At 52.8% G+C, this 23,940-nt stretch overlaps 1 protein-coding gene across 6 annotated transcripts in view; it reads left to right on the forward strand.

Moving 5' to 3' along the window:
- Mvb12b (multivesicular body subunit 12B) overlaps nucleotides 1-23,940 on the forward strand; it is a 165,941-nt gene that overhangs the window by 59,221 nt on the left and 82,780 nt on the right. For all 6 annotated transcript variants that reach the window (XM_058581766.1, XM_058581767.1, XM_046451539.2 and 3 more), the window contains 4 exons: nucleotides 46-153; nucleotides 4,925-5,021; nucleotides 11,849-11,978; nucleotides 15,494-15,616. In XM_058581766.1, coding sequence (XP_058437749.1) covers nucleotides 46-153; nucleotides 4,925-5,021; nucleotides 11,849-11,978; nucleotides 15,494-15,616 — 458 coding nt within the window. The remainder of the gene's footprint in view (nucleotides 1-45; nucleotides 154-4,924; nucleotides 5,022-11,848; nucleotides 11,979-15,493; nucleotides 15,617-23,940) is intronic.

A 23,940-nucleotide genomic window follows, 5' to 3' on the forward strand; every position in this document is an offset into this window, starting at 1 on the left:
CATCTTGTCTCACCTGCAATCCTCTCCCCTGTCTCTCCGGCACAGGTGGCACAGACGGCAGATGGCGTGGACGCTGACCTTTGGAAAGACGGCTTGTTCAAGTCCAAGGTTACCAGATACCTGTGTTTCACAAGATCGTTTTCCAAAGAAAATGTAAGTGTAGGGGTGGTTTCTATTTGTTGAGTGGGCATGGATAATTACACTCCTGTTTGGAATTTCCTCATTTTTTGTTTTGGTTTACTTTCATTGCTGTATTAATTTATCTGAGGTTTTAGGGAACTGGGTAGAATCGGCAGCCAGCGCTGGGTTTCATTTATCAACAGTATTATTAACCATGTACCCAAGTGCACAGTGAATTCCATTAAAGTGTGTTCTCAAAAGGAAGCCAGGAAATTTCTCTCACAGCTCTCATTTGCCTACTTTCCTTCAAGTGACAGATCACGGTAGTGTGAACATGACCGCCTTCCAGTGGAGCTGGAGTTGATGCTGGCCAGCAAATGGCAGCCCTACTCAAAGGGGACCTGCCCTACCTGCTTCTGGGTTCCCAAAGGGACTTCTCCTTGAGTCTCTGTGGACATTAGATAGTCCATTGTTTCCGTCGATAGGTATTCACTTGTGCAGATTTCTCTTAATATGCTGGGTTTTGTTACTTGGACCCATGAATTAGGAAACTTTAAATATCCCTACTAAGTCTTTTCCAATAAGGTGTTTCAATGGGCGGCTTAGAAAAGAGGGAAATAGTTCTGTTATTTCTCCCCTGCATCATGCCTGCCTTATTGGCCCCTCACCCAGTCCCTCAGTATTGCCATCCCCATAAAGACGGACACTGAGAGTCGGGTTTAAGGCTTGTCCAAGGCCACCCTCTTCCCTGGCCTCAGGTGGGGAGCAGCCCGATTCTCATTTTCAGTGGGGAAGTTCATTGCTGGCCCACATAGTTACTTCTCTTTCTAATGCAAATGGTTTTGGGTTTTTTTGGAAACATTTTACCAACTTATTTTTATAAACTTTGCTAAATAGTAATGTATGTTCATGGTTAAAAAAACAAAACCAAACCATAACAATGACTTCAAACACCGTCACCCAGAGGCCTGGGCAGGGAGGAGTCTTCCTCTCCATCACAGGCCCCAGCCTGGTGCCATGTCACGCACCTGGGTGTGTCCCTTCCAGTGTGGTCACAGGTGGGCCATCCCGCTCTCTGGCTTCCACCCTCTTCCACCCGTTCCTGTTCTTTGTTGGGAGAATTGCTCCTAATGTGTTCAGAACTTGGTTAGGTTTCCCCACCTTCAAGAGCAACATATTTGGTGGTTGTAATGTACTGAGCTTATAATGGAGTAGGGAAAGTCCTGGCACTAAGTGCTGGAAATCTTTTGAACACATTTTCAATACCAGGAAGGTAGCAGCTGAGCTGGGGGACGCCTCACCGTGAGCTGGCAGCCTGTCCACACGGCTGCCTCGGGCTCACTGTGGCCTGGGGGACACCACGGAGCAGGCCAGGAGGTGGCATTGCCTTTCCAGATGTTGGGCTCATGGGGCTGGGGTGGTGCCCATCCTAGCGCTTCCTCACTGCCCCCTGGGGTGCCCCTCCTGCCCTTTGTCCCTGGGGCTGACCTACACTCTTTTTGAAACTAGTTCTATTTTTAGCTTTTGTCACCTTTGTTCTGTCCGCCATCCCATCCGCTGCTTCCTGCAGGAGGTCAGTGTGCTACTGAGGCTTGGGGCTGCAAGGAAGGCTCCCGAGGACTTGAAGGAACACTGTTCATGCCCTCTGTCCCCTGCTGCTTTCCAGGTCTTCCTTCCTGGTCACAGCTCTGTGATCACTTTTGGTTCCTTGGACTTTGTCGAGTCCAACATGACAAAGAAGTCACAGGGCCTTGTTTGTTTTGGGTGTCTTGAGTAAGTGTCTTATAGAAAATGTGTTGCTTTCCTCACTGTTGGCTGGTCACCAAGCAGCTGTGTGTCAGTGCAACGGGTAGGGAGAGGCCGAGGGCAGCGGGAGCAGCCCCTACCCCGCCCCCAGCAGTGTGAGGAGCAGGTGCGTTTCATTTTTGGAAAAAGAATGAATGGGTCCTGTATGGGTTCCAAATGATCAAATCAATAGATTGAATTTGGTTTGGGATCAAATCTGGAGGTGGCAGGGCCACTTGCTGCCCCAGAGTGAGGCAGGAGCCGGGTGAGCTTTGGTCCTTACAGTCGTCCGTCTTGGTCCCGCAGTGTGGGCGAGGGCTGTGCAGAGTGCGGTTTTTACAGCCGTGCAGGAGGGTGTGGGATCTCCAGACTGGGCAGAGTCTTAATTAGGCGACTTGAGACTCCCAATGTAGGAGTTTTGGGAGCCTCCTCTGGAACCTAAATTCCTTTCCCCCAATAATGCTATTAATACAGAAACCTGGCTTTGGAGTGACATTGCTTCCTGGGGAAGGATCGAGATTAATTGCACTTTTCATGACCTGTACTTTCTGCATTACCTGTAATAATAATGTACATAGATTAGGTAGGGAGGATATTAAACAGAAGGATTTATGAACATTTGAATATTAAGTTGGTTATCTGTGGCTACCTTAAATGCAAGGTTGTCAAAAATAATTACAGTATACTAGCAAATACTGGCTACCAGAGACAATATAAATACCCTGAGTCAGTGCATATTGGGCTTTTGGCATGAATCATTTGCTCAACAAGGATTGGGAATACGTTCTTCATATTTATGAGGAGGAAATGAAAGAGAGCACGGGTGGGGGAGGGGAGAGGAACAAGCAAAATTAATGGTGTCGCAGACCTACCGTATTAAACCCTGAGCGGTGGCAGCCCCAGCCCTGTGTGCGGAGGGCCACTTGGGCTGCGGAAGCATCCACGGTGCAGCCTCCCATTTTGCATGCACAGAAGGATTTTCCCGGGCTCCTTTTAATGGCCGCACCACTGATGCTCTGGTTTTATGACCGGGGACATTTGTAGAGAGTGTGGAGGGCGAGGTCGCTAAGTGGTTTGCAGTTGACTTCTGGAAGCCCAACTTGTCAAGGAGGAGACATTTGAGAAGGATACTGATGAATTCCTATCCATCTACGGGGCAGCAAACATGCCCGGTTGTTAATTCCTCAATGCAGAAAGCAGTGACGACGTGGAAAAGCAACTGCCATGAAAAAAAATGATGATAGATTAGATTCTGGAAGCAGCTGATGTTCGTGAGTCAGGTTAACGGTTCAAACCCCTCCTGCGAGCTCAGAGATTTATTCCATGCGGCGCTGGCCCCTCTGCACTCACGGGCCGCTCTGTGCATTGTCTTCCTGAGGCCCAGCTCCCTGAGACCACATCGTGTTTGGGCTTGGTGAGCACGTGGTGCAGAGAGGGAGAAGGGCTTGGTGCTGGCAGGGCCATGAGAACACCGGTTGTAGGTTACACTAGCCACTTGACCTTCGTGTTTCAATTTGAAGAATTTATTTTATTTGTTCGCTTTTGATTTATGATGCATTTGTTAAACATATTTTCATGATTTTTATGATATGGTTTAGATTTGCCCTCTAAGCAAATCCAGTTTGATTTCTGACTCTCCATGACCCACTCAGTTGAAAGAAATGTATCAAAAAGAAAAAAAAACACATTAATTTATTCAGTGAATCACTAGTGAGCACCTCCCGTGAGCAGGCACCATGCTAGGCTGTGATCTGCCGTGGAGCAGAGGTCCCTGTGGTCCTTAAGCCCCAGGGGAGAGGCAGATACCAAGCACACAGCCTCACAAATACACGATTGTGATTGACATGAGGGAAAAGAACACCTCGAGAGAGCGCGGCTCAGATAGGGCGTGAGGATTCCCGCGTGGCTTCTCACAGGCCCAGCACTGTGCAGGCCGAGGTGGCCCTGCACACAGTGGGGCCGACACCCTTCCTCACTAAATGATGGGGACAGTAGCCTGAGAGGTTGCTGCCGAGGCCAAAGTCATGCGCTGACCACCTGGACATTGGTCCAGGGACACAGAGAAGTACACCGAGAGTGTGCTCATGCTGGGCTCGGGGGCAAGGCACGTCCAGGAAGTAGGCGGGCAGGGTGCATTGCTGGGATCCTAACAGGAGAGATTTGGGATGGGAACCCATCATTCCCTCCGTAACTGACTCTGACTAGAGTCAGGGGAACGAGGCTGTGGGTGACTCCGAGGATGTTAATGAACCTCAGTGGTGGTCCTGTGTGTTTAAGTTGTAGGGCAGATTTCTTTAGGGCTGTTTCCAGCATGAAGTACAGGCTGCAAGTGCCAGTGTACTCAAGAGCATTCTCTCCTGCAGTTACAGAATGGCGCTCTGTCTCAGAAAGATGTGTCCACACTGGTTACAGAAACCGCGCACTGTGGACCCCAAATACCAGCACTAAGCAGGAGCTTAAGAGGCCCTCGTGCATGTCGTGTTAGAAGACGTGCGGTGCTGAGGCAGCCGTGTTAGTTTATGATCCCTGGGATTTTAATAAATGTATCTAGCGACCGAAATGTGTGTCGGTAGCAGGCTGGTGATTGCTCAGGAGTCTGATGGGTTCCCTGTTCAGTTTAGGTACAGCTCATCCCGAGCAGGTGCCCAGGAATCTGCTGTTTCTAAAACCTACTGCCCTGAGATCTGGTGCTCAGGGCTGAGTGGCAGCCAGGCCCAGGGACTGGTGTGCACAGCTGCCCTCTGCTGGGTTCTGTCCACATCGTCTGCTGGGTGGCCCACCCGGCTCACCAAGGCCAGTCTGAGTGAATGGCTTTGAAGTTCTGCAGATGAAACTCCTTCCCGGCGGCCACCGAGTCCCTTCGTAACCGCTAGGGAACATTAAGTGTCACCTCCTCTAATTAACCTGCTGTCGTAAAGCTGCACAAGTCATTGTGTTAAATGTGCATCTTGAAGCCAAAATGGCGAACCTGCTGCAGGCGTGCTCAGCCTAATAGTCTGTGTCTCTCTTTCTTCCCAAGAGTCATTTGGGGAACGTGTTAGTGGACATGAAGCTCATTGACATCAAGGACACGCTGCCCGTGGGCTTCATCCCGATGCAGGAGACGGTGGACACACGTGAGTCTCCCTTTAGCGCTGCTTCTCATGCGAGTCTTCTTCCCCCAAGTAGCATCTGAGGGATTTTTTGTGTGCGTTTCTCTTTGGAAACATTTAGGAGGTCCTACTGTGTGCCCATGGACAGTGTCTGCTGCTTTCTCCATGCGTCCTCCTTGCTTCCCCAGGGCTGGCAGAGATCCTGGGAAGCCTGTAAGTAAGCAGAGGCCCCTCTCTCTCAGTGGGTGGCCCCGGAGCTGGCCTAGCCAGGTCAGAGTGCGGAGCTGATGACGGTCATGCTGCTGAAGCCAGGCTCCACCCAAGACCAGGAGCTCAAGAGGAGAATCAAAGATGCCCAGGGGATTCACGTGCAGCCCTGTGTCCACTGGGGGCTCGGAAAGCCAACAACACCAGTGAGAACCAGAATAACCCCGGGCAAGCACACACGGGAGCCGGCTTTGAATACCCTGACCACCAAGGAGCACTGAGCATCAGTGACCTGCTGATGGACAGAGCTGCCTCGGGACACTGGGCGCCTGTGGTCCGGTGGCGGTGGCGGTAGGCAGGGCTGGAAAGCTCTGGGCGCTGGAGTTTCCTCATTCTCATTGGGTGTGCCGCGCCCACCACGTGGAGCAGGGAAGGAGGAGCAGGCACACCCTCTCGGCCTCCCAGTTGGGCTCACTGTGGCCTGTTGTCATTTTCCTGCTGGCATTCTGTGTGGACCCACGGCGACTGTTGTTTCAGTTGAAGCAGGTGAACCTGCCGTTTGGCCTTACCTTCGTTCTCAGTGGCCTCACTTTTAACTCCAGGTCGTTTTTAGTGTCGTTGTCATGTTATACAAGCTACCCTCTCGCTGGCTGGTGTGGACTGTGTGTTTGCTATGCATTAGCCCCTGGGGTTTACCTCCCTGACAGCGTTTCATGTTCAAAAGACCCCTCTTTAGAGATCCCTATCATTACACCCATTTTGCGTATAAAAAATGAGTTCTAGTAAATATTTAGGGTTCAAAGAATTTAGCAAAGTCTCACACACACATTTAGAGGTGGAAACCCACGCAGTGCCGCAGCCTGCAATCCCAGCAGCTCAGGAGGCTGAGGCAGGAGGATGGCAAGTTTCAAGGCCAGCCTTAGCAACTTAGTGAGACCCCATGTAAAAATAAAGAATAAAAAGGGCTGGGGTTATAGCTCAGTGATAGAGCGCCCCTGGGTTCAGTCGCTAGTGCCTCCCACCACTGTGCACACAATATCAGGTGCACACTCCAGTCTGTCTCGGCCACTTTTAATCACAGTACCACTGTCTTGTACAGATAGATTTCATGTATTTATGCAGAGGGTTTTTTTTGTAACAACCTTATTAAGATACAGTTCAAACATCATTTAATTCACCCATTAAGTAGGATTCAGTGATTTTTAGAATATTTACAGACCACTCTCAATTTTATCACCACAAAGGAAAATCTGGACCCCTAGCCAAGGCTGTCCACTGCTTCCAGCCCTCGCCGCCCCCCCTGCACTCCTGGACGGCCGCTCAGATCTGCTTTCTGACTGATTTGCTTACCCTGTGTGTTTCCTGTGGGTGGAACGTTGTCTTGGGTGTCTGGCTTCTTTCCTCTGCGGGACGTGTTCAAGGCCGGAGCAGGTGGCACCATGGCCCCGAGCTCCAGCTTCCATTGGCAAACACACCACCCCACGGGTGTCCCGTTTGGGTTACTCACTCGGCTGCCGGTTTCGGTCGTTCCTACTTTGGGGCTGTTATGACAATGCTGCTGGGAACGTTCGTGCACAGGTTTTTGAATAGACACGTTTTCAGTTCTCTCAGGTCTGTGCCCAGTTGCTGAGTCACTGCATCTCTGTGCTTCACTTTCAAGGGGACACCAAGCTGTTTCTCAGGGCAGTGGCACCATTTCACGTTCCCATCAGCTGTGCGTGAAACTCTTGACTTCTCCACGTCTGACACACCTGTCCGTCAGTCCTTCTGTTTCCAGCCGTCTTCGTGGGGGCCACGTGAGGTTTCTTTGTGGTCTCGACTTCCATCTCCCTAGTTCCCGGGGTGCTGTCGGCCACTCATGTACCCGCTCTGCAGAGACATCCCTTACAATTCTTCGCTCACTTGGTAATGGGTTGTCTTTTATTATTGAGTTGTAAGAGTATTTTAAGTAGAAGTTTCTTATCAGAAGATGATTGGCAAAAATTTTCTACCATTTTGTGGTTTTTCTCTTCATGTTCTTGATGGTGCCCTTGAAACATGAACTCCACCTCTGCTGGAGCTCTGCTTATCTAGTGGCTGTGCTTTAGTGTCATAGAAGCCACTGCCCAATCCCACCCAGGTCACCAAGTTTTATGCCTAAGTTTTCTTCTAAGAGTTTATCATTTTAGCTCTTACACTTAGGTCTGATCATATTTAGCTAATTTTTATGAGCTAGGGTCCAGCTTTATTATATTGGACAGGTCTAGGTGTCCCTGCCCCATTTGTTGACAGGACTTCTCTTCTACATTGGATTGCGTCGGCACCCTATGGAGCGGCGCTGACCGTGAGTGCAGCGTGTTCTTTCTGGACCTGGTTCCATCCCCTAGGTCTCTGCACAGTCTCAATTACTGGAGCTTCGTAGCAAGTTTCGAGATGGGACACATGACTCTGTCACCTCTGTTCATTTTCAAGGTTGTTTTGGCCATTCTGGGTCTCTTGAGTGGCCACACGCATTTTGGGATTAGCTTGTCAGTTTCTGCAAGGAAGCCAGGGTGGTTGGCAGGGCTGGAGTTACTCTGTCGTGGCTGGGGTACGTGGGGTTCTAGAGGACGTCCTGTCCACAGTCGGCCTCCACTCTGACTCTCCAGGCCAGTCCCTTGTATCCCAGTGCTCAGACTCTCTGCAGACCCCACCTGTCTCCCCTCGGTGCCCCTTTCTCTCGGGGCTCCAGGAGTTTGGGTTGCCGTTCCCCTTGCCCGCAGTTCCCTTTCCTCCACTTGAAAAGTCCACACCCTGAGTGAGCATCAGGGTGCCCGCTGCAGGAAACCGCCTCTGATCCTAGATCCCACTTGGACGGAAGCCAGCGCCCCCTCCACACAGCCAGGGTCAGGCACGGCAGGCTCCAGCAGGAGAGATGGTGACCAGCACCGTCCCTCAGGAAGCACGCTCCTGTGGAGGGCCGTGGTCTGCCTCCTCTGCTGCCGTGCACACACCTGGCACAGCGCAGCTTGCTGAGGCTGGGGAGAGGCGGGCCAAGGCCAGCAGCGTGGCAGGAGTGGAAGGAGAGCCATTGGTTCCACCTCCCAGTTCCCGCCCTCACCTCTGTTGGGACAAATGGCCACATGGTGTAGGTGGAGGACCCCTGACTCTGGAGTCTGTCTCACTGACTGGACAGACTGGCTCTGTCCTTGAAGTTGTGGGCTCCAGGTAGATCCTTCTCCCTCCTGGGCCTCAGTTAAAACCTCCCTGCCACAGAGAAGGATGTGAACTGACTCCGTGATGCTGGTTGATGCATGACAGCCACGCACGTGCCTCCCTGCCTTTGCCACTCGTCTGTTTCTTTAGGACAGATCATATTTAGATCATCTCTTAATCACCTGAGGTACCCGCCTGTTTTGTTAGCTTTTGGATCACTGTGACCAAAAGACCTAATGAGAACAACAGAGGAGGAAAAGTCTCAGACTATGGTCGGTCGACCCTGGCCCTGGGCCCCGGGTGAGGCAGAACATCAGAGTCTGTGGCAAAGGAAGGCAGCTCAGGACATGGCACCAGGAAGCAGAGAGCTCCACTCACCAGGACAATATATGAACCCCGAGGGCACACCCCAGTGATCTGCTTCCTCCAGCCACCCCCTACCTGCCCACAGTGACCACCAGTTCAACCTACCAGTGGGGGAGTCCACTGATGAGGTTGAGCTCTCCTCAGCTAAGCCTTCTACTCCTGAAGATTCTTGTGTTGTCACCCACAGAAGCCTTGGGGGCCCTCCTAGCTGAACTACCGCACCTCCCCACGGGGCGCTTTGCATGCAGCGTGGCCTCGGGGAAGGTGAGCTTTGTTGCTTTCTGTTGCCAGGTGGACGTCCAGAACCCCCATCCACTGTTCCACTGGTGATGTGAGCTTGGGCTGGGTTTCCACAGGCCTGTGTCAGCGTAGGCTTTCAGTTTTTTATTGAGTTTTACTATTTTAATTGTAGCGACCTCACTGCATTCCTCACTGGCGAGCTGGACGCTTCAGAGGGGTCGGCTTATTGCTTTTGCTCGGTCTCGTGTGAAGCAACAGCCTATAGACTGAGACTGACTCACAGACGGGTACAATTCCCACTTCTCCCCGGCTCTTTTTAGTTTCACCATTTGCTCTGGCTTTCATTTTTGACAAGGAGTTGACCTACAATGTCTCTGTGTTGACACACTACAGAGCCACAAGGGTTCCCTATCCTGCGTTTTCCTCTTACTGAGCCAGCACATTGGGGGGCCCAGGGCACAGCTCCATCAGAGCCCATGGTCTGGCGATGGGGGGCCAGGTGTCCTATCAGGGACATCTGTCCCCATGTCTGGGCTGCATTGGGCATTGTCCAGCCATGGACATTCTGGGGTCAGGACCCAGGTCTCCCTCGGTGCCTTATTGCATAAGAGGCTCGGTCAAGGGAGCCTCTTCACTTCCCATCATGGGGCTACTTCCTGGAGCTCTGCCCAGGGGACAGGAGAGCTTTATGGTCAGTCCTGTGTCGTGTGAGTGTATTCAAGGCCCTGATTTCATAAAGTCAGCCAAACAGACGAGACTCCTGTAATTAATTTAAAACACAGTTTGTTGCAGTCATACAGCACTTAAAAACCGGAAGAGTGTTTGTTTAGTAAAGTGCTGTGTACTTTCTCTGTGTTCATTAGCATGACTGAACACATTTCTATTGACTATGTAGAATATGTTTACTTAAAATTAGGCCTGCTTCAGCATGTGAGCAAGCGGCTCCTCCTCACCCCATACCGCCGCAGCCAGGAAGGGAGCACGGTGAGGAGCCGAGTGGCAGCCGCCCGTAGGACACCTGCACTTGGGGTGCCCCTGGGGAGTGGCCTCCCCTCATGTTCTCAAAGGCTGACCTTGGCAGCTGACAGATTTTGAAGGTGCAGGGTTGTGTGACCCCCAGCCCAGGGCACCATTCCTGCCTTGCTGGACACAGTGCTCTGGGTCTGGATTCGGGAGGCTGTTTGGCTTCCAGGTCTGACCCAGCCCTCGGCTTCTGCACCTGTGGAAGGAACCACAGGAGTTTCAATCTAGCTCTTTTTAAAAAAAACTCCCCCTCATCCAAAAAACTAACAGCCACCAAGCAGCACCATGGCTGCACAGGGCAGGACCCCCTCCCCATCTGTTCCCAAGTTCGAATGTGCTGTCAATGCAGATTTCCTGCCCCAGAACTGGACGGCCTGAAGGTCAATACCAAGCGCAGATGCTATGCTTACACCGGGACCGACTGTGATTTTGATGGAATTTTCCTTGTGGTTTATCTTTACTGAAGCCTCCTGTGTTCCAGGGCAGGGCAGGTGAATGGTACTTGTCACCACTCACAGCCACCTGATGTCCCCAGTAGGTTGGGCTTCGCCAGCTCCCTCCCACAGATGATGAAACAGGGCTCAGAGGATGTAAGGGTGCTCCTAAGGCCACAGAGCCACAGCACAGCAGTGGCAGAAGTCAACCAAATCCAGCCTCCTCACGGGCTGTCTGGAACCCGTGTTCAGAAGCACAAATGAGCAGCCTCACACTGCATCGGCCACCCAGGGCTGCAAGGGCACCACCGTGCTGCGCCAAGACCTGAAAAGTGAGAGGAAAGAATTGCCAGCTGTGTCCTTCCTTTCCCATAAAAGGGAAGACCGAATAGTTGACGAAGAAAGGTTGTTTTTATGTAGAAGACCTGCAGCTAGCCAGCGCAGAGGAAGAGCAGCGTCAGAAGGCACCATTGGGAAACCCTCAGAGGTCTTAGCAGTAGCACCTGGTGATAAGGAAATGGCTTCCAGAGCTGCACTTGGGGACTCTGTGAGCAGAGTCCCCAGCAAAACTGTGGAAACATCCCCAAGATGCAACACTGAAGGGGACACATACTGCCTGTGAGGTGGCCTCTCCTGAAGGTTGGCCTGAGCCCAGTCCAGCCTTCAGCCCCGTCATCTCACAGCAATGGGAGGGACAGCCCATCTTTCTGGGCTGCCCATGCCCTGAAGAAAAGGATCATGGGCAGGCCTGTGGAGCACAAAAGGGACCAGGGCACCTGTGACCAAATGTGATGCACAGACATGGTCTGGAGCAGGATCCAGAACAGCCAACGGTGCAGCTTGAACATGGGCCCCATCGGCTGCCACGGGAGCCTGGCTGATTTCATCAGGAGTGGTCATGGCATGTGGTCCTGTAGAAAAGAGGCATCTGATTAAATGCCTGCCAAGATGATGATATGGGACAGGATGTGGCATCAGGGACTCATTTTGAAGATTCAGCTAGACTTAGGGTGGCCGAAAGTTGGAACTGGCCTGTCCGTGGTCAGCAGCATGAAGCCGAGTGACGAGGCACAGGGGTTCTTCCTGCGATTCCCTCCACTCTGGGTGGGTTCCAGGATGTCTATCATAAAATGTGAGCAAGAGAACCCTGTGTGGTGGAATGCACAGGTGCCTGGCCTCCCCGGTGGGCCTCTGCAGATGGAGGTCCTGGCCTTCAGCTGCCCCAGGCCGGGCACATCTGGGGTCAGGTCCTGGGTGTGGGGCAGTGTGACTGTGCACTTGTTTGTCATAGCCTGTGGCCCCGGGAAGGCAGGGTGGAGTTGTCCATCCTGCCGCCCGGTAAGATGCACAGAGACCAAGGGGGCGTCTCTGCAAAACTCATGTCTTCTCTGTTATCCTTTCCTTTAGAGGAGGTGGCTTTTAGAAAGAAGAGGCTGTGCATCAAATTCATCCCCCGGGATTCCACTGAAGCTGCCATCTGTGACATTCGGATCATGGGCCGGACCAAGCAGGCCCCTCCTCAGTACACTTTTATTGGGTAAGTTTATAACACAGGTGTCATCTGCTGCTGTCCGTTGTGAGTGCTCGGACACTCCTCGGGTGAGGCCCTCCCAGCCCGGGCCCTCGTTCTGCCCTCCTGCTGTGCTGCAGCTGTGCAGCTTGGCAGGCCTTTGGCCTCCCTGTGCCTCGCCTGCTGCGGACTGTCGCATCTGGACCTCCCTTTCCCTGTCCTGTGCAGCCACCCAGGACCCCTGATCCCTCTGCAGATTTATGGTGTGAGAGCAGGCCCTGTGTGTACAGAGGCAAGGGGAAGACCCCGTCCTCACCACACAACAAACAAGAAAAGAGATGAGATGATTTCAGAGAGTCAAGAAAACGGGACTCGGTGAGGCATGGGCTGCTTCAGTGAGGGGGTCAGGACAGCAGCATTGCACCAGAGACTCAGTGTCAAAGAGTCCAGCCGTGGACATGAGCAGACCGAGCCCACGGGTGGAGCCGGCAAGCTGTGGGACTGAGCGTCTGTGTTCCGGGAACAGAAGCATCCCTGTGTGGCCGGAGCAGACATGGAGGGACAGGGTGTGGGGGCTGTGAGGGAAGCCATCTGCAGGGCCTCCAGGACGTAGTGGCTGTCTGGGTTTTATCCCAGTGGGAAGCTGTCAGATGGTCTGAGTCAGGACGAAACACAAGTAGTAGCCCTGATAATTCACTGTGCAGTTTTGGGCCAGCTGTTTGTCTTTGCTGATGAGCAGAGAACTGCCAGGGCCAGGGCCAGGCTGTGTCAGGTTCACCCACAGCTGCAGCAACAGGCCTGGCCCCAGAGCCACGTCATAAATACCAACTCTCATGAAATTGCAGGTTTCACTCTGGGCTCTTTTTGTTGTTGTTTGTGGTACCGGGGATTAAACCCAGGGGCTCTCGGCCACTGAGCCACATCCCCAGCCCTATTTTGTATTTTATTTAGAGACAGGGTCTCACTGAGTTGCTTAGCGCCTCACCATTACTGAGGCTGGCTTTGAACTCTCCATCCTCCTGCCTCAGCCTCCTGAGCCACTGAGATTACTGGCATGTGCCACCGTGCCCAGGTTTGGGCTCTTTTGATTGTGAGTGACAGGAAACCCAACCCAGGTAGCTTGAGCAAAAGGAAGAATTTGTTGCCTGACACAGCAGAAGAGCTCGGGGCAGATTGGCTTCAGTGGTCAGAGGGTTTCCCAGGATGCCCAGGATGTCTTCCTCCTTGCTTAGAGTCCTCTGGAGGACCCCATCTGATACCTGACTCTGGGGGAAGCATCAGGGTGTATGCCTTCACCCACGTTCCTGGTAGTTCACACAGAAGCTCTGGAGTTCAGTCTCGTTGTCTGACTGATCTAACTAGGGTCTGGGGCACCCTTACCTGGACACTGGTATCAGGAAGATGCCATTCTTTGATGGCCCAGGCTGAACAGGGTCAGCTCTACTGGAACTCAAGGATGAAAAGCGAGGGGGTGTCTGCCCCCGACCTGGGAGGGGAGGGGAGGGCCGGCAAGGGGAGGAAATAGGTGCTAGACGTCCAGAAGGTGGACGTGTGCTGTGCTCCATCAGTGGAAGGGGGTCTCGGGAGCCGTGTGCAGTCAAGGGTTGGCTCTTGGGCCCCATGCTGCTGCCCCTGGCCAGGCACTCCTGTCACTGAGGGAGCACCCTCCACCTGGCCGAGGTCAGCCCCAGGTGGTCTGTACTCTGTCTTGCTCTTGTTCATTTGAGCCCAGAGCTGCCGTCACTCTCTAAGCAGGGCCTTCCCTCCCGCAGACGTGGCATGGCCACAGCCACAGAGGTGGCCGTGCGTGCTGCCATGTGCGTGAGCAGCACTTTCTTCACTCTTCAGCTGGGGACACCTATGCTCGGGATCCAGGCTTTGTGGTTCTTAGCAGGAACTCGAGCTGGGAGTGTAGCTGCGAGGTGAGCTCTGACTTAGCACGCACGAGCTCTGGATTCAGTCCCAGCACCAACACATAGACAGACAGACAGACAAAAACAAATGGAACTGTGATGGTTCCTTTCTTTATACTCTCAGACTTCCTGTTTGGCAGCAAGGTTTAATTACAGCGGTAGGATTGCAGGAGTAAGAACTAGGTACAGGAATAACACAGGTCGGTACCTGCGTGCAGTTACTTGCAAGTGGTAGAAACCAACAATTTTGTAATGAACTTTCAAAATCTAATTTTAGTATTTTTAATTACCAACTATGCTACTGTAAGAAGATGTAATTTTAACCAATTGAAACAATTCTGAAGAATAGGTTTTTACTAATATTTGTCTTGATAATCAAAACTAGAGTCTTTTCCCCTATCATTTTGAAAATATCGTTAAAGTGTAGTTTCATTTCATCTTGGGCCAAAAATTCTTTCCCAGGGGAAGACAATTCTAATGTTAGTTTTAAGTAAGGGAAGAGAACTCAGTGTTCAGAACAGAGTCACTTATTTTTTTTTTTTTACTATTTTTTTTAGTTGTAGTTGGTCACAATATCTTTATTTTATTTATTTATTTTATGTGATGTTGGGATGGAACCTAGTGCCTCACACGTGCTAGGCAAGCGCTGTATTGCTGAGCCACAACCCCAGCCCCAGAGTCACTTATTTTTCAAAATAGGCACAGTTTCTGTGTGGCTTCATAAGGCGCGGGGCCATCCACCCAGGAGGCACAAACCTCACGTTCAAGAAGGCTTTCGCAAAACCCCTGAGGATGGGGCCCCGATGCAGTGAGATCATTGCAACTGAATGAAATTAGAATTGAGGTTCAGAATAGTTGTGGGGTGCACTGAAAACTTTACCAAAAATATCTACAGAATATTTTTTTTCATGTTTTGAAGAGGTGGTCTTCCTCTCTTTCTGGTCCCAAAGATGGTCCTGTCTCCTGCAGGGCAATGGAGAAGTTGGATGTGACTGAAATAGTACTGGTGAAGTTCCCAAGGGTGCACCTGTCTCATAAGCATGGCCTTGTGGTGTGGGCTGGGCCACTGTGGCTGTCACACTAGTAGCAGGAAATGCCGTGTGCATGTCCACTCTAGTGGTGGCTTGTGGGGCATATGCTTCGGGTTTTGTGGTTTGAAGTCATCTTCTCAGCTGATCTTGGGGTGAAGCCAATGCACGTGACATCCGCTGCAAGGGGTTGCCTCCTGAAACTGGGGTGCATCGTAGGGTGGGTGGGGAGATCCCTCTCCTGGCTAAAACCCAGGCGTGCTCGTCCACGGGACTACTCTTCCATCAGCCTCACCCTAACAGGGGGATTTCCTAGGGGTTGTCACAAAGCCACTGATCCTGGGAGGGTAAAATAGAAAGCAGTTCAGAGCTGAGAGGCGAGGAAGACACAGCTGTGGTGGGAAGCCAGCCCAGACGGGTAAGACGGCCCTGCAGCACAGGTGCTCTCGTTGTGAGGCCCAGGGCAGAAGGTGCAGTGATGGACCTGTCACTTGGGCAAGAACTGACCTCTGGGGTTTGAGGCAATGACTGGTTTGCTTTGCGGCTCAGGTTCGTGCTCCAGGCCAAACAGCGCCATGAAGATTTCTCTTTTCTCCTGCAGGGAACTGAACAGCATGGGGATCTGGTATCGAATGGGCAGAGTGCCTAGAAATCACGACTCATCTCAACCCACAACACCCTCGCAGTCCTCGGCCGCCTCCACCCCAGCCCCCAACCTCCCCAGGTAAGGCCTGGTCGGGTGTCCGATGTGCTTGCTCACATGGTCTTGGGTTCTGAGGCATGTTTAAAACACACCTGCTTAACGTCTGATGAAATAGTGCACGGTGTCACTGAGCACTTGTGCAAGTTTAGTTTAAACTTGTGCCTCTAGAGGAGATTTTTTAAAAAGCCCATTTAGAAATCTGTGCATGACATGAATGGAAAGGCCTTCCTGTCTCCCGTGCACATGATGCACGTATGTGACTGAAATTGTCTTTCTGTTTGAAGGAACTCAAAAGATGTGCAGACATTGGGCGTGGTGACCACATGGCTGGAGTCACCTGCCTCCAAAGGGCAGCTTCTCTTCCTCAGCCGGCCGGTCCTCTTCGACCCAGGAGGGCCGGTTGGCAATTCTGTTCATTTTCATGTTGTTCCTTCCCAGTGAGCCCCAGACTGAGAAGTGGGTACCTTGGATTTTAGAGGCAAGTGGGAAGCTTCTCAGGAGATGGTGCTGATTTTAATAGTTGACCCACAGAGACACGTGGTTAATGGAACTGGGTGCTCTGCAGCTGGTTTCAGTCCCAAAAGATGGAGTGATTCTCTCCACACTTTTTGCAAAAAGCAGAGAATAAACAGAGCCGCATCAGACACAACCCCTTTGCATCACTAGAAGTAAATAGTTTGAGGGCCGCGAACAAACAGCCGTGGCGACTAGGATTGCAGCAGTGGGTAAAGCAAGGAAGGTTGGTGACACGGCATCTGGGGGCCGACATAACAAAGGAGGTTGCCGCAGACAGCACGCGGGGTGAGTGCCGAGCAGAGCCTTGTCGCAGCAGAGCAAAACAGTGTCGGGTGGGGGGCGTCCTCCTGGGCTCCACACCACCCCCCGCCCCACCAGTTCCCCCCTCTGCTGCTGTTCCTCCATGCTGGGCCACTGTAAGGAACCCCTCAGCTCCAAGGACACTCTTGTCTTCCTCCAGTTTCATCAACGAAGGTCGGAATTTAAACTCGACTACCCCTGAACTGCCTGAAGCTCTGGGAGCAGTCTGCAGTGTCCTTGGTACAAGCAGGTGTGGAGAGCTAGTGAGCTTCCCAGAGCTGCAGGCTGAGCAGCCACGTCTCCCCCTGCTCGGGAGTGCGAGGCTGGCAGTACTTGTTCCTTACTTTCTGGCTGGCCAACAGCATTGTCATAGCTCTGTCCTGGAGGGCACTGCTGAGGGTCACCATCAGCAGAGCTCAGGCCAGCTGAGGCCCATACCTGTGCCAGGGATGTCATCTCACTCCGTCACCTGGATGAGAGTTCATGCTTGATGTCGGCTCCAGTTTGGGCTCCTTGTAGGGGTTGGAGAGCCCCAGGGTTCTGTGGCTCTGAGGTACTTAGAGTGACCCCTTGTTGGCATCACAGGGCCTGGAAGGGCCCAGGCTGAGCACCACCTCAGGACAGGGGTTAAACTGCTGGATAAACAAGGAGCACCAGAGCTCCCAGGTGATGTGGGGACAGTGCTGTCCCACAGCAGGGGGGCAGGGTCACTGGCAACCAAAGCAGGTGGCCCTGGACACCCGGCCACTGGGGCCAGGCAGAGTTGTAGGGTAGCACATCAGAACAAAGTGTTTATAAGGCTTATATATTTTATGACCTCTGTTGTACAGTTTATGGTTTACAATGGCTGCAAGGAAATTGGATCAGTTTTGTTTTACTTGCCAAATAAAACAAACGTCAAAATAGTCAATATAAAATGTATTCTAATTTGGCTGAGTTAAGTCCGCCCGTGTGCAGTAGGGTCGTTGAAGGTGCGTTAATGCTTCCAGGTGAAAACCACTGTCTGTGCCACACTGTCCTCTCTTGCCGTGTGGCAATATGCAGGTGGTGGGCACAGCTTCGGGTGCCTCTTGATCCATTAGAGGTTCTTCCTTTTATGGGGCTTGGGGGTGTTTGGGATTGTGTTTTCCTATCTGATATCTTTGACTTGAAAACAAATGAAATGCCGAAGACTCAGGTGGGTGTGGTGCAATGTTTGCAGCAACCTACAGGGTAAGGGCAGAGCTCCTCTGTAGACTCTGGGCCTCCTCGTCCAGCTCCCGGGTTTCCTGCCTCTGTCTCCCAGCCCCCAGGCCCACTGGGCAGCCTCCTCTTGCTGTCCTATTCTGGGCCTCTGTGCATCGTGTGCCCTGCACCCCCGCCCTGGGTCTCCTCTCCCAGGAAGCTTTCCCTGAGCCCCTGGGCTGGGCTCTGCTCTTTCATGCTGGGCTGTGCTTGTGCCCCTCTGGGGCAGGGGCGGGAACCGGGTCTTGTCCCTCATTATGTCCCCAGCACGCTGCTGGATTCTGGCACAAATTCACAAGGACCCTGTTCTGTAGCCCCTCCAGATGACTCCCCAGTCCTTGGGCACTGTAGGGTTTTTTCGATTGCAAGAGAAATGCAGCTTTGTAGAAAATTGGCAGAATGTAGAAAATAATGGAAAAACAAATTCCATTTCCAGTGAGTGAATGCTCATAACCTTTTGTTGTGTTTTCTTCAGGACCTTTTTTCTGTGTGCTTTTTACATAGGTGATGATATAGCATGTAATAGCAAGCTGGTGGCTCACTCTGTTTTCTCGTGGCCTATTAAGCCACAAACACTAGAAACACTTCTTCCAGTGTGGTCTTTGTGTGGACGCCGCCTCCGGATCAAATGCTGCTGCCTGGGCTGCAGGAGAGCGGTGGCACAGCGCCCTCTACTGACCAACCAGGAGGTGGCAGGGAGCAGCAGGTGCCAGTCATTCTCCCCCCATCCCTGGGCGGGAAGGAAGAGGCTGGGGTCCCTAGACAACGTGCTGCCCTCATCTCAAAAACAACAGTGTGCTCTGCCTTCATTTCTTTTGTCATCACTTAGATTTCAAAGAATCCCCAGTTGTTCTGAGGGTGAGCTGTCACCCCCAACTTTATTTCAAACAAAAGGGGCATTTGGTGGATCTTTTCACAGATGACTGGCCATCACCTGAGCACCTCCTGTCCTAGCAGAGCTGCCTTCTCTTTCCAGAGGCAGACATTGCCCCTGGGAACAAAAGCTTCCCATATTGCAGAAAGTGCTCATGGTGAAACCAGGTACGAGTTGCCTCCCAGCACGGGCAAGTCCCTGGAGGGCCAGGGTGCTTCTTGTCCGTATCCAGTGAATCACATGCTGTGTTTGATGTAGTTCATGTCAGAAGGGGGCGTCAAATGGCTCCACAGGGTTCCTCTTCCTGTGCAGGGAGTCAGCTCACACACAAGCATCTCTGCACACAGCAGACAGGGAAGACGGGCAGGCTGCTCCCAGGACTTGAGCCTGTGTCTTGGCCGGGCAGAGGCGCTCAGTCCTCTGCCTGCTCACTTCGTACACATTGACCAGCAGGGTGGAGCTGGCCTTGGAGCGTCCTGCCTGCCCACCCCTCTCTGGGCTGGCTTGGGCCCCGCGAGCCTCCGTGGTTTTCTGATTCTGCTCAGTGCTGCCGCCTTGGGGAGGGTGTGCCCACAGAGAAAGCACCTTTCCAGCTTCACCCGAGCAACACACCACCCCCTCTTACAGTAGGGTCTTTCATTCGATTCTGCTGGAAAGGGACTTCTTCTGCTTTTAGGATGAAGATTTGGAAAAGCTCAAGGAGGCAGAGGATCTAAAGCAGTTCAAGTACCAGGAGCCCCCAAATGTGGACAGATGAACGGTTTTGTGTCACCTGGAAGGAGATGCTGGTGGGCCGCTGCTCCTGGCCTGCTAAGCAGTGGAGTCAGCGACTTGATAAAGACATAGAGACATGGAGCTCAGACCCACAGATGGCAAGGACTCGTTAGGGAGAACTGATGTGTGGATGACAAAACGAACACACCACATCTCCACAGCCCCTTGCCCTGGGGACCAGGAGATGAAAGGTGAAGGCACCCATAGAGGTGCCCCTGAGTCCCCATAGTCCACGGCACAGGAGACTGGACTGGGCCCAGCAGTGTGTGTGTGCAGTTTGGCTAGGGAAGCAGCCTGCCATGCCCAGCAGGGGATGCCCGGAGGCCATGCCCCCGTCACACCTTTCAGGTACATAGGGAGTCACCCACAGCCACACAGACCACCTAAAAGTCACTTGAGTGCAGTGCTGTGCTCTGACCTGGGTCGGCCACAAGCATCTGGCTTTGAGGTCCATGTGGCCAGTGTGGAATTTCTGGGTGGGGCTGGAGAGGGGGCCGCTGGGAGCACAGAAGGCAAGGTAGGGTCAGGTGGCTTGGGTTACAAGAAGGCAGATTTGGACTCAGCTTTTTAAAAAATTGAAAAGTGAAATTTACCAACGGTGGAGATTCTGTGGCATTGAAGAAGCTCCCTGGGGGTCGAAAGCTCCCTGCTGCCTGGGATGGCCAAACAACGTCAGATTTTCAGACCTCGGTGACAACTGGGGTCATGGTGCTTCTCAAGCTGGTTTAAAAAATGTGCCACCTTCCCCGTCCCAAGAGCAGCACTGAAGATGGCCAGTGGACAGGGAGGACACACAGTGGGCGTTGGCTGCAGAGCTTAGCCTGAGCGGCTGCAGCCACCACCCTTCCTGCTTGCAGCACCGATGACAGGGGAGGAGGCTGGCATGAGGCAGGTGCTGCTGTGGCCTCATCCCCAGGAGGGCCCGTGTCTCAACCCAGCGCTGGCACCCGTGAGCTGACGAGAACGGTCCTGTCCCCTGCAGAGTCTATCTGGAACGAGTGATCTGGACCCCAGACGTCTAGAACTTCCAGATACTTAATGCCAGGTGGCCCTTGGGTTGGGCTGCCCTGGAAGGCCTGGCCTTGTGGCTCCAGCAGCGGCAGTCCACCCTCCCGTCACCAGAGTGTGGAGTCACCTGCTCTGTGGTCCTGAAAGAGAAGAGCTTCCGTGACCCCAGGCCCTGGGGTTGTGTGCAATTCCTCTGCCCCTTGCCTGGCACCACCCTCCTCGGGAGAAAGGCCAGCTTCACACTGGAAGCCACCAGCACACCCTGGTCCCCAGCCTCCCCTCGAGTGCAGCCTCCGGGGAGCCTCACCCAAGAGGTAGTTGTAAGCTGGCCTGTGCTCCTTGGGGCTCAGTGATCTCTCGGTGATTTGTCAGCCCCGGCAAGTTGTCAGTCACGGGTTCCGAAGTCTGTTTCTTGGTGACAGACATAATTGTACTTAACTTTTTGCATGGATGTTATCAATCTGTGACAGATACTCTGGGAAATGGGGCATTTTGATTGCAGAAGATCTGTCACATGCCCTTAGTCTTTCTCTCAGGGACACCAGGATTCAGTCACAACTTTTGCATGTCGATGTCAGGTTTTGAGAACATAGATCCTTGCTGACCTCAAAAATCGTTCCATCACTCAGGTCCCAGGGCTGTCATCTGAAAGGTTAATGGCCCTTCCTGCAGGAGAAAGGAAATCCCACCGCGGTGATCTGGAATTCAGGCCATGCCGCCCACGCTCGTCCCCGTCACACACATTGTCAAGGCCCACGAGCGGGCCGTGCTCTGTCCTGCCTGCTTGACCCTGCCTGACCAGGGACCAGCCCCGCTCCTCCTGATGGACAGGCAGAGTGAGTCAGGGGCGCAGGCGGAGCCATGGGTCACCGCTAGAGCCCCGTCGTCTATCTGATAGCCTCAAATCCTCAGGCTGCTTTCTGTCAGTTTTTATTTGCAGGATGGTCTTTGTACCTCAGGTGACACCTGTCACCTGTCCTGTATTGGCAGGACTAGAATGAGAGGTCCATGCTGCTCAGACCAGGAAGACTGTTTTCTCTTCCCGTGGTGGAGACTCCCATCTGCTCTGAATGGCCAAAGGTTTGGCGCTGGAGGCCCTCGCCTGTGCGGGCCCAGTGGCTTCTCCCCAGGCTTCACAGGGAGGGCGCAGTCAGAGGGTTGGAGCCGGAAGCCGTGGCCTGGGGCTCGTGTGTCTTGCATGGAGGAAGGTTAGAAGGCAAGGCCAAGGCCACCCCGGTGGCCTTTCCAAGTTGTCCCCAGAGGAGAACACACTGGCACAGTCTGCGCTGCTCACCATAGTGGCAAGAGACAGCTGGGAGTAGGTGGGCTCTGCCTGGTCCCCTCGGTGGAGGGCTTGGGTTGCTGCTCGGCTTGAGGGATGCTGGCCCCTCCACAGGTCCATTCCATTTCCTTTTCCTTCACACAGAAGCCATACACACGTCTTGTTTGTTTGTTTAACTCTTGAGATGGGCACGTGTTTTTCTTTCTTTCCTTGATGTGACTGTCTTTTTAGGACACAGCCTGGAGAGCAGGGCTCTTTGCCCAGAGAGCACAGACGTTAGCACTGTGATTTGAATCCTCTGCACCAGGGGGGCTGCTTTTTGCCCACGCCCTGGACAGGACCAATAGCAGGGCTATTTCAGAGAAGAGTCCCCCACCCCGCCCAGAGCATAGGGTGAGAGCTGGGCAGGGCACTCCTGGGGCCCCAGCATGATTTCACTCCAGCAGACCATACTTGCATCCTTTGTCCCTGACCTCCAGGTCCTTGCTGCCTGGCCTCATCCCCTGGGGTCTCAGACTCCTTAGTCTGGCTCCCTGCTGTCTGACCTGCCTCCCACCCGCCTTCATTATGTGGCTTCCAGAAGCCAGTCTGCACACCCTGCCTCCTGCCAGCCCCTCTCCCCTGAGCCCCCAGGATGCTTCCGCCCGTCCTGGCCATGTCATGTGCGGCATCTCCTGGTTCCCTGTCACTGCTGCTTGTTCCAAGTGGCTCTAACTGGATATTTTCTTACTCATCATGGGGACTCTCATGGTGCCTTTTCTCCTTTAAGAACCCATAAAAGGTTGGTCCCAGAGAAATCACAGAGGTGACAAAATGCATTGCTGCACATCGGAACCTGCAGGTGCTTTTAGCTGCATCGTCTCATTCAACCCAGGAATAGTTGAGTGAGAACTGTGTGGTCCCAAGATGGTTGGGACCTCTGAACTCCAGGTGCCAGGCACATGGGAATTATTTTGGGAAGATATTTATTGAATGTATAAAAGTGAGCTAGTGTACATTTGTAGGACAAGGCACCATGTCCTTATTTACCCATCTTTCCTTCCATCTGTTCTTCTACCTCTCTGTCCATTCACCTGTCTCTCCATCTGTCAATCTGTCCATCCATCCATCCATCCATCCATCATCCATCCATCCATCTGTATATCTGTCCATTCCTCCTTTCAGTGGAAGCTTGCATTGCATTGACTGGCATCAGGCTCTGCCCTGGGGCTTCAGAAATAACAACTCCATTCATCCTAACTGTCGCTCCTTGAGGTGAAGGCTGTGACCAGCCCTGTGCAAAACTGGGGACACAGGTCAGAGGGTAAATTTCCCACCCAGAGTCACACAGCTAGTTAGTGTCAGAGTTAGGACCTAAACCTGTACTCCATCTGCCTTTAGCTCATAGACTGTCCCTGTGCCCTTGTGCTGGTGGTCACAGGGTCCCTGGTTGGGAGACTTTGGCTGGGAGCTGAGCCTGTGCCTGATCAGGTGCAGCCACCCACGTGCCCAGCTGTCTTCATGGGCAGCTTCTCCAGCCTCCTGACCAGCACAGCTGGCTGTTAAGGACTTCCTGAGTATGCCCTGTGTGGGGACTCTGCTGCCTAGAGGCTCCCCTGATGGGACCTTGCCTGCACAGTCACACTCACACCCTCAGACATGGGACCTCGCCGGGGTCTGTGCACAGGAGCTGTGGATGCTGACCATGGGGAACATGTGGTGTCTATACGCAGAAGGTCCCATCACCGTCCCCTAGAATGGCTTCACAGCTCTTGCTTTATTTAGCATGGTCCCAAGCGGTGTGGTTTATTCTGGGGGTCATGAGAATGGCATGAAAGAGACCTTCAGAGTGAGGGCATTTGAATATTTTCAGAATCCTGGCAAGTGGTGCGTGGCTACCTCTGTAGCAGCACCAAACTTAGGGTTGGTGTCAGGGTAATTTTGAAGGAGGAATTTCATTAGAATGCAGTTTGGTATTGTTGGATATGAATGATGAGTTTAGGCTGAGCAATACACTTTTTGATATTAATTTTTAATATGGCTTCCTGGGAAGTCAGAGCTCCTGTTTAATGAAGGATTGACTCATAGTCGATGCGGCTCCCCCTCTGGGCGGCCTGGGCTTTCAGCCTTGCACAGGCCTCGACTAGGCATTTGCTGCTTGTGAATGTGCCATTCTTGGTGATCTCTGTGACTTGTGGATGTCTTGTTTTCCTTAGTGGCTGTGATGTTATGTGTGCTCTCGGTGCTGGCTGTCCTGGAAAGCAGGCTCTGGGTGTGAGGCTACCCCTCCCGGCCCGAGGTGGAGGGCTCTTTGTGTAGCGGCTGCAGCTCCAGGGTTTGGAGAAAGGCCTTTTTCAGGATTATGAAAATAGTTTTCCGTGTGTCAGA

Source organism: Marmota monax, unplaced genomic scaffold, assembly GCF_021218885.2.
Source record: "Marmota monax isolate L192 unplaced genomic scaffold, Marmota_monax_Labrador192_F-V1.1 WCK01_AAM20220418_F8-fsc00020, whole genome shotgun sequence".
In the NCBI taxonomy this organism is placed as follows: Eukaryota; Metazoa; Chordata; class Mammalia; order Rodentia; family Sciuridae; genus Marmota; species Marmota monax.